At 44.2% G+C, this 13,110-nt stretch overlaps 1 protein-coding gene across 1 annotated transcript in view; it reads right to left on the bottom strand.

The window, feature by feature from the left end:
* TFAP2D (transcription factor AP-2 delta) overlaps positions 1 to 13,110 on the bottom strand; it is a 61,698-nt gene that overhangs the window by 45,093 nt on the left and 3,495 nt on the right. The window contains exons 3-5 of the mRNA XM_047796622.1: positions 10,995 to 11,055; positions 441 to 606; positions 144 to 262 (exon numbers count right to left, since the gene is read on the bottom strand). Coding sequence (XP_047652578.1) covers positions 144 to 262; positions 441 to 606; positions 10,995 to 11,055 — 346 coding nt within the window. The remainder of the gene's footprint in view (positions 1 to 143; positions 263 to 440; positions 607 to 10,994; positions 11,056 to 13,110) is intronic.

Raw genomic sequence — 13,110 nt, 5'->3', positions numbered from 1 at the left:
TAATCATCATTGTCACGAGTAAGTGGGAATTTCACCTGCAACTCTCTTAACAAAACAAAAATGAAGCAGCCTCATCTAACAAATACGAATTTCAAAGAATCACTAACCTTCCATCATTACTTTGCTGAACTGAAAAGTCATACCTTCAACTAAGGACGTGAGGAGGGTGACATTGGCTGCTTTCCGTCTTCCTGCTGGCAAGTTCAGGCCAAGCCTATCCAGCTTTTCTCTCAGGCAGCGACCCCCATTCTTGGATTTTGCTCTGAACCAAAACAAAGAGAAGCTAGGTTTGGAAAGCTGACATTCCGAGAAAAATGATGAGACGACTTGACCATATGGGACATTCCGTATGGGATGAAAGACATAAGAACAGAGGGTTGAGGAGCACGGGGTTAGTCCAGGAAAAAGACCCCCCCAGCCAGGAAACGGCTTTATCTTACCTTCTCAAAATGCCTCCCAAGAGCGATGCATTGAGGCATTCAGGTGGTGAGAGACGCCTCTTCACCTCAGCAATGGTCACCTTGTATTTGGAAGTAGAACTGAGAAGAGACAGACGACCGGGGACAGAGCAAAACAAGTCTGTGGGGTTCACCACACAGGTGCCACCTTTGGAGGGAAAAGTATATAATCTATTAGTGACCGTGAGAGAAGCCAAGTGCATAAAACACCGATACTCAGGACGTGGATCTTACAGCACAATTTTCTTTATACACATCTCACCTGGATCATCTCAGAAAGCCATTCTGAAGATGTCCTTTCAAATCAAACTCAAGGTTTTGTCTTTCAAATATCATACAGAAAATATGTGTGAGGGTATGATTTTAATTTTAGTGAAATTTGCATCCTGTGGAGTGCTGGCTGGCCTACCAGTGTTAATTTCCATATCATCCCCATCAAGAAACACTTCAGTTGGGTAAAAACCTCCAACTCTATGAGTTAACCCACAAAGGATAGCTATTATTCATCCATGGCTCTGCATGTGTGTCTGTGTGTGTGTGGGGGGGGGGGTTGTATATGTATGTGTGCACGCATATTCACACACATACACACAATGGATAGATTTTTTTTTTAATCTATGACCACTCTATAGACAAAAGTTTTGAAAGCTCTTTTCTGTTTTTATTTTTTCCTTTGTTTGTTTGTCTTTTTAGGGCCACATCCATGGCATGAGGAAGTTCCCATGCCAGGGGCTGAATCGGAGCTATAGCTGCCGGCCTATGCCACAGCCACAGCAATGTGGCCACATCTGTGACCTACACCACAGCTCACAGCAACATCAGATCCTTCACCAACTGAGCGAGACCAGGGATCAAACTCACATCCTCATGGATCCTACTTGGGTTCATTAACTACGGAGCCAGGAAGGGAACTCCTAAAAACTCTTTTCTAAAATGTTTGAGAACTGCCCTTTCCTTTCCCTCATCCCGAGGGAACTATAGGGACCAGAGTCATTCAGTCCCCACATACCACTAAAAATCATTTGCCCCTTGCCAGAAACTTCCAGCCCATGTGGGTGGATAACAGGTCAAAATCTCTCTACATATGTCAAACACAACACCAGACTTAGAACGTAGTAATGATAACACATTAACTGTTAGTGGCCAACAGTGTTGTTGTGGTTGTCATGATCATTATTTCTGCTAGAGAACAAAGCAAAGATAACTGCTGTTAGCAAAATTGCCAAAGCAGTTTTTCCATGCTGGGGATCTTGGAGCAGAAGCCTTCTGTCTTCAAGATCCAGCAAGCCCCCTGGAGCTTTCTTCTCCTCTGGGAATAGGAGAGAACATCCTCTAACCTCAGGAGCTAAAGTAGACTTGAGGACCCAAAGCAATCATCAATGAAGAGAGTTTCCTACTGCAAAAATTCTTTTTTTTGTCTTTTCTAGGGCTACGCCCGCGGCATATGGAGATTCCCAGGTTAGGGGTCTAATCGGAGCTGTAGCTGCCAGCCTATGCCAGAGCCACAGCAATGCTGGATCCGAGCCACTTCTGTGAACTTCACCACAGCTCACAGCAATGCTGGATCCTTAACCCACTGAGCAAGGCCAGGGATTGAACCTGCAACCTCATGGTTCCTAGTCAGATTCGTTAACCACTGAGCCATGACAGGAACTCCCCTACTGCAAAAATTCTGAGCCAGTGACCACACAGCTACTACAGGGGCTGCATAGCCCCAGGATACAAGGCTGCCTCCCTGTGGACTGAGCAATCTGAGGGCAGAGCTTTGGAGGTTCGATGGCAAGTTCAGATTCAAAGGTTGCTTTTCTGGGTACACATTGGAGTTCTTCAGTTATATGCAATCTTAAGACATAGCCTCCAGAAAAAGGTAAAGTTCTATGAGGGAAATGAGGGGGAAAAAGTAGGTGGAAGAAGAACAAGCAGCAAGAGAGTGTTGTCAATTTTTTTTTTTTCCACTCAAAAAAACAAAAAACGGGCAGCTTTGGCATCTCCTGGGAGCTTGTTAGAAACGCAGAAGCAGCATCTCAGGCCCAACCCCAGACCTTCTGAGTCAGAATCTGCATTTAAACAAGCGCTCTAAGTAGTTCATGTGCACATTAAATTTTGAGAAGCATGGGTCTGAGACTCACCACTTGCCTCCAAGGCAGCTCCGCCCCTCCTTGACTTAGCAGCTCAGAAAGAATATTATGTCCGTGAAGCCTCTGGTGTCCAGATTCAGGTGAGTTTGTGGGGGCCACAGTGGCTAAGGAACCTGGGAGGATATTTAAAAAGGCAAAGGGTCCCTGGACCTAGGTGGAGAGAACAGGCTAGCTTTGTTCCACTCCACACTTGTGCTTTCTGGAATTTCTCATGCTGTCCTAACATTATCCAAGATTCCTCTGAAAGAGTCATGCAATATTCATTCTAGATCTGGTGCCAGTTAGGGGTGTCTCCCTAAGCATTCTGAGGCTGGAGGTCACTCTGAATGCTCCCCCCGAGCCCCCCACCCCCTATACACGAGAAGATACTGAGAATATGCGAGCAGCTAGCTCTCTACAAGAGGCGAGAAGATGGGACCCACGCACTCAACTAAATTCTCAATGCTAGTGTCTGAAAACCTGCCCTCCGTTTGAAATTTGAGAGGTCATGGTCTCCATTTTCAAATTGAAATCTTTTTCTTGGCAGCTAAAGTGTGGCCAACATAGTGAAAAAACATGCAAATTCCTGCCTCAGGAGCTGCAAACACGCATTTAACTGTGTTTCCCCACCTCACATTCTCAGAGAGCATTTTAATACCAATAGTAGTAATAATAGTAATTTCCCCAGATTTCTGGTCTTAGAAATTACCATTATACTTTCAATGATGCTCCCACTTTGTACCTGTAGATGAAAATGTTTTTTTTTTTTTTTTTTTTAGGGCTGCACCTGTGGCATATGGAGGTTCCCAGGCTGGGGGTCTAATCAGAGCTACAGCTTACGGCCTATGCCACAGCCACAGCAACGCCAGATCCCAGCCTGGTCTTCGACTTACACCACAGCTCATGGCAACGCCGGATCCTTAACCCACTGAGCGAGGCCAGGAAGCAAACCTGCAACTTCATGGTTCCTAGTCAGATTTGTTTCTGCTCTGCCATGACGGGAACTCCAAAATGTATTTTAAAAGTAAACTCAGTGACTTCTCAAAGGTTGAGATGAATAGGAAAGTAAGCTAGATATCGGTGAATCTGGGTTTTATTGTCATGTGAAAATTGTGACCCTATTAGCTTTAGGATTTAGGTCATAGTGAGGTCATCTGAAGCAGAAAATATTAAGAAAATAAACCAATATTCAAAATACACACATTTTCTCCTGAAAATGGGCCTTCACCCAGGGTCACTATGAATCACCAACAAATGCATATTCTTACATAAATCTCCTTTTCTTGCACACTAGCTAGAACACAGTGAGGAACACAAGGAATCTCACCCAACTGGTCTGGGGTTTCTTATGAGTGAGAGGAGCGTATATGTTGTTTTCCAGGAAAAGGAAGGGCACAATTTTAGAACTTTCCTACCTTTGCTAATCCATGGTAGGTTAGAAATCAAATTTAGGGAGATGTAGAAGATTATAATTTATGTAAAGAAGGCGTTAAATCGGGCTTTCTCCCATTGGAAAACCACCCACTTTGGGAGAAGTGAACCCCGTGTGCTGAAAGCCAGCTGCTTTCAGGGAAATCACTAGATCTGCTACCCAGCCAAGGATTAAATTCCTTGGGCCCTGTGTCTTCTCTCCTGTATCCAGGTTAGTCTTCTGGCTCATGCTCAAATAAGCATTTATTAGGTAAGTTACACAGGCTGCATATTAAGAATATGCTTTATGCACACACAAATTGCCTGGAGGATTTATTTTGTATTCAGAATTGGCCATCTACTCTAGAGTCTTTTATTTTTTATGTCACAGCATCTTTAAAGGGAATTTCTGTTGCTTTGATACTTGGCATTGCTGCAGCCTTGGGGAACTCTCTTGTCCTGGCTAAAGATTTGGCAACTTGAAGAGTTTACAGCAGTGTGGGGGAACCTGATACCTTTCTTCCCAGTGGTTTATTTTTTAAGGAGGAAGAAAAGAGCAGTAGGTCAACATAGCCAGAGTTTTTCATTCGAAATGAAGGTTTTGAGAAGGTGGGACTTCTCCAAGGGGATCCAGGCTATAGATGGCCACGATGAGATTTCAAGGAAGGAAAGTCATGAAAGGGTCAACTCTACCAAGCACTCTCCTGTGGGAAATGTTTCCACAGTTCACTAGCTGAGGTTCCTCCAGTGCCTGTGTTACATGTCAACTCTTATTGAAATCATGCAGTATTTATTCTAGATCCAGCACTCCAGTTAGGGGTATCTCTGTGCCATAGCTGGGATCCTCATGGTGAGTTTCTCTAGAGCACTTCTTTCCATTCAGAGTGCACAGAGGCAGTACTTCTGTGGAAGTCACTATTTTAAAAATTGAAATTTGGAGCTAGAGCTTCCTAGCGATGCTGCACACTCAGGTAGCTATAGTAACAGAATAAGAAATCATCCACTCAAGGTCACTCGTCTTAGGACATAATTATCATATAAGGGATATCTCTGCCACAGCTACAGTGAAAAGTCAGCCAAAGCCTGTGTGGGACAAAACCAGCACAAAATACAAAGATGCAGATCCTCCAGCTGCCAGGTCTCAGGCGGCCAAGAAAGCACCGGGGTGGAACCGCACCGTTCCTGGCCAAGCTGCAGGCAGTGTGAGGGATGGAAAGAAGACTGGGCTGCAAGTAAGAAGTTGACCAACTAGTGACTCAGGCGACCTTAGGCGAGTAGTTCCGGGCCTCAGTTTACCCATCTGAACAATGGGGATCCTTACACCCGCTTTGCTTATTTCTCCAGCTTGTGAGGAGGTACAACGGGAAAAGGACTCACGCGTGCTCAGCAAGCTGAATGAAGGCCACTCAACCCCACCATTGTAATGCGCAACTACCGCGGCGCCGGGTGCCAGCGGCGGAGCCCCCAGACCCCGCCCACTTTCGGCGCCACTACGTAATTGGAAAGCCAGGCACCGACGCCCGAGAGCGCTTCTCTTCTCCTCCCAGGCAATTAGGGCAGGAGAAACAGCCCCGGTCTTCTCTCAGGAACTGCGGCTCCCCTGACGCCCTCAAAGCTGCCTCTAAGCTGCTCGCCCCCTCCGGGTGCCTTCCCATCTCGGAACCAAGCGGGTGATGGCTGGAGGCCCCGCGCGCTTCTGCAGGTGCGATCGATGCTCCCCGGAGGGCTTCCGGGCGCGGGCCGGTGCGCGCAGCCTCTCCAAAGCCTCGGAAGCGGCAGCGCCGCCCCACTCGCCGGCGCCTCGGTGTTGACATAATTAGACCAAATCTTGCGAGCAAAATAAATGTTCTGTTCGCCTTACAGCCAAACAGATGTTTACAATTCAAATGAAAGAAATACAAATGGCAGGGATTTTTTTTTTTCTCCCCTTCTTCATCTCCAGTGATCGCTCGTTTTTTCTGACACATTAAAAATGTGTAAGCCATTACAGGAGTTTCCTGTCCCTGTTTGTTCTCCGGCTGTATTTCTGCGAGGTTTGTGTGTAAACTGGGTAGGGTAGGATCACTCTTAGGTTGCTTCCTCCCTAGCCTCTCGCTCTTCCCAACCTGAATCCCCCCATGTAATCCCTCCCCCACCACGCAAAACAGATATTAACGGTAATAAAACAGTAGAGGGATATGGGCTTAAAACGCAATCAAATAGGCCTCAGACTCAATCTGCAGCGAGTTGCGCTGTTTTGGGGGAAGAAGGTGTCGTTACAGATATTACTGGGTTACCAGGTCTGAATGTTCTCCGGGAGATTATTCCAAGCACAACAAAAGAAAGGGGGGGGGGGTGGTCTGCACAGGGAGATCTTCTGGTTTAAGGTGGCAGTGGGTGTGTAATTTTGTGTGTAGAGGTGTGTGTGTATGAAATTAATCCCTGTTTCCCAGTGCAGGAAGTGCTTTGGCTTTTGGTGATGTTCAAAGCAATAAAGAAATTAGAAAGAGACTGATTAGTGGGCCATAGAAAAGTAGCTCTCCCCTCCCCCCCCCCCAAAGATTTCCAACAAACCATGCTTCTAGATCCCTCGGTAGGTGAATTTTAGACTTCATATGAAGGAGATTGAATTCTGAATCTGCCGCATCTGTATTTGGGGATTAACAAGGCAGGAGGAGCTTCAGGTGTGTTTCTGACAGTACTATCACAATGGATGAGCCACAGAAATGAGTTTTGGCTATTTGAGTAAAGAGATTCAGGAGGCTTCTGACAAAAGAATGGCAACAACTTCCCTCTTCAATCTTATTCCTTCTAGGAGCTGCTGAAAGAGACAAAGTCTCTCTTTAACTCCAGTTCCAAAGCTCAGGGCCCTCTGGAAACCCGAAAAAGCAGAGGAAAGTTCATCTCCCTGCCTGTGGGCAGCCGCGAGGGCTGCAGAAGGGAAGAGCTGGCCAGTCCATCCACCCTGTTATTGGCAGACTGGGCGGCTGATGCTCAGCTCCGTTTCACAGAAGCATTTTTTTTTTTCTGAAATTAAATCAGATCTGACAATGTTTGTACCGCAGTGTAAATGCCTCCGCTTGCCAGTCACCTCTAAGCGATCTGACAAACTCCAGCTCTCTTAAAACGTGCAGAGTTCAGATCATATTAATTCCCCAAAAATGTTTTGATTCAAAGTAGTTTGTATTTTGTGTAGCCACGGGCAATCCGGTAAGCGCTCCTGCCTGCCCGTGGCCGCCCGGTCCGCTCCCTCTCCGCGTGGCCCAGAGGCTATGGCGGTATTTAAGCTTCTGAAATTAGCCTGGGGCTGCAAGGCAGAGTGATCACAAAGCGAAACAAGGGCGCTTCCCCTCTTCACTTTTTTCATTTTTTTCTTTCTTCCTTTCTTTCTTTTTTCTTTTCTTTTCTTTTTTTTTTTTTTTTTTTGAGTTTGCCATCCCGATTCCACAAAAAAGACCAGGGCCAAAACGTCACTTTCCACCCAAATATGGAAAAGCTGGGTCTTCTCATCTCACCTCCATCCTCTTCTGAAAGCCAGAGGCCCCTACCCAATTGAACCCCTACCCCTGTGATTCCAAATTGGATCTACTCATTATTAGCTTCATCATCATCATCATCGTTGTCATCAACATTGTTCTCTTACTATTAAATTCTCAGAGTGAGAAATGAAAGGGACCAGCATCTGACAAAGGGGAGGGGGGCCATGAGGGAGCCTCAGAAGATTCATGGGGAAAAGAAGAGTGGGTTTTCCTTTCTTTTCTTTCTTTCTTTTTTTAATGATTAAAAACACAGACGACTCCTGTAAATAGAAGCCTTATTTCTTCAAGAGATGCCTTTTGAAACCCAGTATCTGAATATTCAACGAAGGCAAAGCTCCACTCTGTACGTACAACATTAATATGATCTCTGCAGAATTTGCTACTCAGAAATATTAACATATCAAAGCTGATGCCGGAGGCGAGAGAAGCTATCGATACGCAAGCACAGGGTAAAGTAAAGATTATTGGTTCTGATGGTTGGAGTGGCGGAGCTGCGGGCAAAATCGCGCACACCATTAACCGAGAGTGAGCGCGCGGGGAGCTGCACCTCCGAGGCGGTGGCAAATATTTTATCTAGGTGGTAATTACCTCACCGCTGCCCCTCTTCCGCTTTCTTTGGCTATAGGGCTTCATTACAGGCAAAAACAATGTAACTGCCACTTACCAAAGTGAGTCTGGGAAATCGTGTCTGGTTCTTTGCAAACTGATGTGGCCAATTTTAAAGAACTGAGGACCCACCCCCCCAACACACACACACACACACAGACACATGCACATGTGCAGGCACGCACACACACAATTTTGCAAACAGGACGGCCTTTCCCTGGTGAATTCATAGAAGGATCTATCTTTCTTCTAGAAAAACATTCAAGGGGTTTGGAAATGAAATCTATTTTCCCCCCACAGTAAATTCTGGAAATTTTTAGAAGTGTAAGTTTATTCAAGAGCTCAGCAGGAAGGGGAAAAAAGTTGTGATTTTCAAGAAAGCATGTTTATGAGAAAAGTCACCTGGAAAGCACAGATTAGGAGAGAAATAGACTTTCCCATCTGAGCACAATATGGCGACATGGCAGAGTGATTGAGCTAAAGTCCTCCCAATTTTTGATGAACAAAGGTGACTTGAGCTATTGATAATAGAATCCTGTGCACTACCATGACAATAGAGAGAAGGGACTTCTTTAGCCTTCTTTTTCAAAAACAGGTAGTCCTGAAATGAAGGAGCTGGGTGGAGGGGCAGGATAAACACCACCTTTTAATTAAAAGCAATACTTCCTTGCTACCCGTTTGTAAATTGTCATAAACATTGATCGTTTCAGAGTAAACAGACACACAGAGACACATACCCTGGTCTCCCAGGCTCCACCAAGTTAATTGGCCTTTCTCTAAGACACGTGGAAATGGAATAAACTTGGCAACTAAATTCTGAATTCCTTCACAGGGGAGCAGGGGTGGGAGGGGTTAGGGTTTAGTCAGACAATGTAGACATTAACCCCAAGTTACCTCCCCTTTCTCCTTGGAGCCAGGCTGGTCTTCTAAAAGATCAATATTTGGTTTAAAATAAATTCGGCTCCAATTTTTAGGTGAAGGGAAGTGGCACCGGAGAGCAATCAAACATCACCCAAGGAAAACCATTTCTGTGGCTTTGAGAGGATAGGAAATCAGTTCCCATCTCATGGTGACCATTGGCCTTTCTTGGGCGGATAGCTGGTGAGGGATGTCCCCTAAATCTATTTCTGAAAACTCAACTGATTGCACAGCCGCCTCCCTTCCAGGTCCCCTACCCTTTGGCCTCAAGTAATTCTCACCCTCTGTCAGTTATTGTATGATCTGATGCAATGTCCAAGCATTTGAGAAGGTTATCTTGGAGCAAGTGTGAAACTGAACGCAAAATCCGCAGTCCTGCGAGCCCGGCTCTGGGAAGGGCGGGCTTCGGGCGCTAATTAGTGGCGCTGTCCTTCAGCACCACCGCCATCTCCGTGCGCCCTGAGTGTTTCGCCTCACCTTTAGAGTAACCGCCCCAACAGACCTGGATCTGCATATCTCACTTGGTCCCTCTTACACTTGTGTATTTTAAGCCCCTTCTCCAACAATAAGTGCTTTTTATTTTATTTTGATTTTCACTGTTCTTGGGCCTACTTCATGCCATTTCCTCAAGGCTGAGTATTGGCCTGGCTGGCAAGAGTTACATGGCTCAGTTTTAAAAATATTTGTTGAGCAACACTAACAGTTAATGTTTGTTTGTTTGGTTTTTTTTTCCAATCTCCATAGGGTGAAACAGAGTTAAATAGCCATTATGCATTTAATAGAAGTTCCGAATATCCACTCTGACAACAGTCAATTTCCCAAAGGAAAACATTGTTTCCTTCCCACTCAATTTAAACGGCATTTCACATTGGACATCTGACTCTAAAACCTACAGCTTAAACATGAAAGCATCCACTGCTTTCTATCAATGTATTTCTTTCTTTTGAAAAGCTTTGGAATCTTCCAAAAACTTTGAAAGGGATGGAAAGAGACTGAGGGATATTTATTTGGTGCCTTCAGAAGTGACTCCGTTTTTAGGATTTCAGTTACAAGAAACAACTGTGGCCCTGGAGCTGGAATTAGTCCTGGTGAATAGACCACATCTTATTAATTCGTATGAAGTTGGAATAACAGCTGGTCCCCCTTGCCTTGTGTGCTCCTTGGGTTACTCAGCGTGCTAAGAAAATAAGCTTTAGAGGCCTGGGGTACAGTGAAGTGGGGAAGCCAGCAAAATCGGCACTGCCTTGAGGCCCTTACAATGTCATAGTTCAAAACCTTTTGTCAGAATGGAACATTTGAGCTTCAGCCCCCTTCACTGTCTGAGCTGAAATCAACAGCTCTCCACTCTTGCCTTCCCCCCACCTTGGGTAACTCTGGATTCAGATGTTTTCCTCAACAGATGGGAACAAGAAAGCTTTATCCGGTACAGTTAACACCACCTCCTCCTCCCACCCTCCCTTAAAGAAAGAAATGTTCTGGACTCTTAGGAAAATAAGGGCAGCTACAATATTGGTGTTTCATTAGCCTTCCCTGAAGCCCAATGAATTTAGCCTTTCACAGAATCCTTCAAAGCCTCAAGCTAACACCATCACCTCAAACACCCAGGCTGTGGCTGGCACATTTAGGGCTAAAAGAGACTAGAAATTCTGCTCGAGGATGTGGTGATGGGGGAAGGGGGTGTGAAGATTTTTTTTTCTTTTCTTTTTTGCCTCTAACTTTGACTCTGTCACTGTTCCACTGAGGAAGAGCAAATCTCTTCTATCACAATCTTTTGGACACAGGCTGGGTTCAAGCCTCAGTAGAGGAAGGGAGGCTTTTTAATGTGAATATGCTTGGGGAGGACAAGAATAACTTACCAAGAGTAATTTTTTTCTTTATCATCAGATGGGGGAATCTGATCTTTAAAAGACTGCTTCAAAACAAAGTACCAAATGAAAGAATGTTTCATTTTCATATTTGTTACTCACCTCTTCTTATCACTCCACCTTGGCCATTGAGAACAAGCCCACACTGGGCTTCCACAGAGCCCTTAATAAAAGAAAAAGAAATAAAAACACTCATATAGATACTAACAGGTATGACCACATGAGTTAAGTCTTTCAATTTGCCCCAATCCTGAACCCCATATTCCCATAACCCCGTAGTAGACATTTAAAAGCAACCATTGAGCTGAAACAAGTTTGGCAGCACACACAATTTTGAGGGAAAAAAATTGCCAGAAAAACCACAATCTAAAAGTTGTATAAATCTTAAGGTATGCATTTTACAGCACCATACAATATCATACTTCAAAGATCCTGAGTGCCTTTTATCTTGGCATAAGAGAATGAGAAGCCTTTTGAGTCCCCATCAAGGCACATAGCATATATATAGACAGTTTCCAGGCACTTTCTGTATGGAGCAAATTACACCAGAAGTGTCAAGTCTGGCACCGTGGTTTCTTGGGAGCTTAGAGGAGCTATTTCAAGTGCAGGATTCAAGATATCTTATGAGGGTTCTGTTTTACCCCAGATGTAGGAGCATCTTATGCTACCCAAAATGTGTCTTATAGAGGAAACACCTCCAGCTTCACTCACTGTAGATCTTCAGGTTCCTAATGGGTTGAGGGATCATTTGAGCTGGGAAGGAGGAAAAGGTCTGTTGATTTTTGATTAGAAAAATCAAAATTTCTCTCTATGTCTTTTTTTTTTTTTTCCTGAGTCAAAATGTGTTAAAGGCTCATTTTCCTTTACAAACAAACGAGGTATTGGACATGAAAGAGGCCTTGAAGGGTGTTAACCTACCCAACAGCCCGTGAAGAGTTAAGTAAATGCGGAGAGAGTCGGTGCATAATAAAAACCCACTTTACAAAACAACCTTTACAGCCCTGGCTCCCTTTCGCTTCCCCATTTTCACCATATTGAGGCAGGCCTGTAAGACCCCCCTTTTCAACCTACTCACAAGCTCTTTCTTATTTTAAATGTTCTGCCTTAAAGTGATTATCAAATCAATATGAAAAAAAAAACTTGGAGACTGAGCATAAATTAAAGCGGTGATGGGAAAAGGTGTGACAGTTTCCTTTGTTGGCCATAGCAAATCTTTTTAGGGGACTCAAAGATGGAACTGAAGCCACAAGACTGTTTGCATCTGTTAGGCAGACTTAGACCGCCCTCCAAACCATTGGACTTTCACTTAAAATTCTGTGCAGGGAAAAGTATATTTACATTTGTTGCATTTGAAATGAGGCATATGCTGATGAATGTTTTAAAAAGGAAGAAATAAAAGGAGAGAGACGGCCTTCTCCCACACATCCCCTCCCCATTTCTCTTTTTAAAAAGTAGCTATGACTTTTTTTTTCTTTGTCTTTGTCATTCTGACAACTAAGTCCAGGAGGAATGGAAGCGAATAACTTGCCAGATTTACAACTTGCTTCAGATATCCATATCTATGTCAAAAATGTATGTACACACCTATCGACATAGATGCATAAATACTTCATATACCATTCTCCTCTATTCCAGTATCTTGGAGTGCTTCCCTCAGTATGAATATTCCCTCACTCTGAGCAATAAATGAGAAAAGGGAAATTTAAAATATCTTTTAAAAAGATATAGGAGGAAAATAAAGGTTTCAAAATATCCGAAATGCAGGCGGTAGGGACCCGGAAGCTCTCCAAGAGAGTGACCCGCTTTCCCTCCCAGTCTCTGGCGCACCGTTAAGATGTTTATTTCTTAGGAGAAATGAATCTTGGTCTCTTCACTTAACAAACTTTTCTCCCTCATAAGTAAAACATTGGTCGGATGACATTGCATAAATGACCAGTTGAATGGCACTAAGTCGAAAATTGGATAAACTACGGTGTTCTTTTGCACGGGATTCGCTCTTTGTCTGGTGCTTGCAAATGTTCTAATCCCCTCTTTTGAAAAATACCCGGCTTTGTGCCTAGCACAGAAAAAAAATTTGTACAGATACAAAAAAATCAGCAGCAGACGTGGCTATTAAAAGGAGTAAATAGGTTTTAGTTGAGCTGAGCATTGAATGGCAGGTTTTTTTTTCTTCTGGAGACATAAGGGGATCCTTGTGAAAAATGTAAAAGTACCCTGA

This window comes from Phacochoerus africanus, chromosome 9 (genome assembly GCF_016906955.1).
Source record: "Phacochoerus africanus isolate WHEZ1 chromosome 9, ROS_Pafr_v1, whole genome shotgun sequence".
In the NCBI taxonomy this organism is placed as follows: Eukaryota; Metazoa; Chordata; class Mammalia; order Artiodactyla; family Suidae; genus Phacochoerus; species Phacochoerus africanus.
Note: the sequence above shows the minus strand (reverse complement) of the source record. Positions and strands in the feature narration are given on the sequence as shown.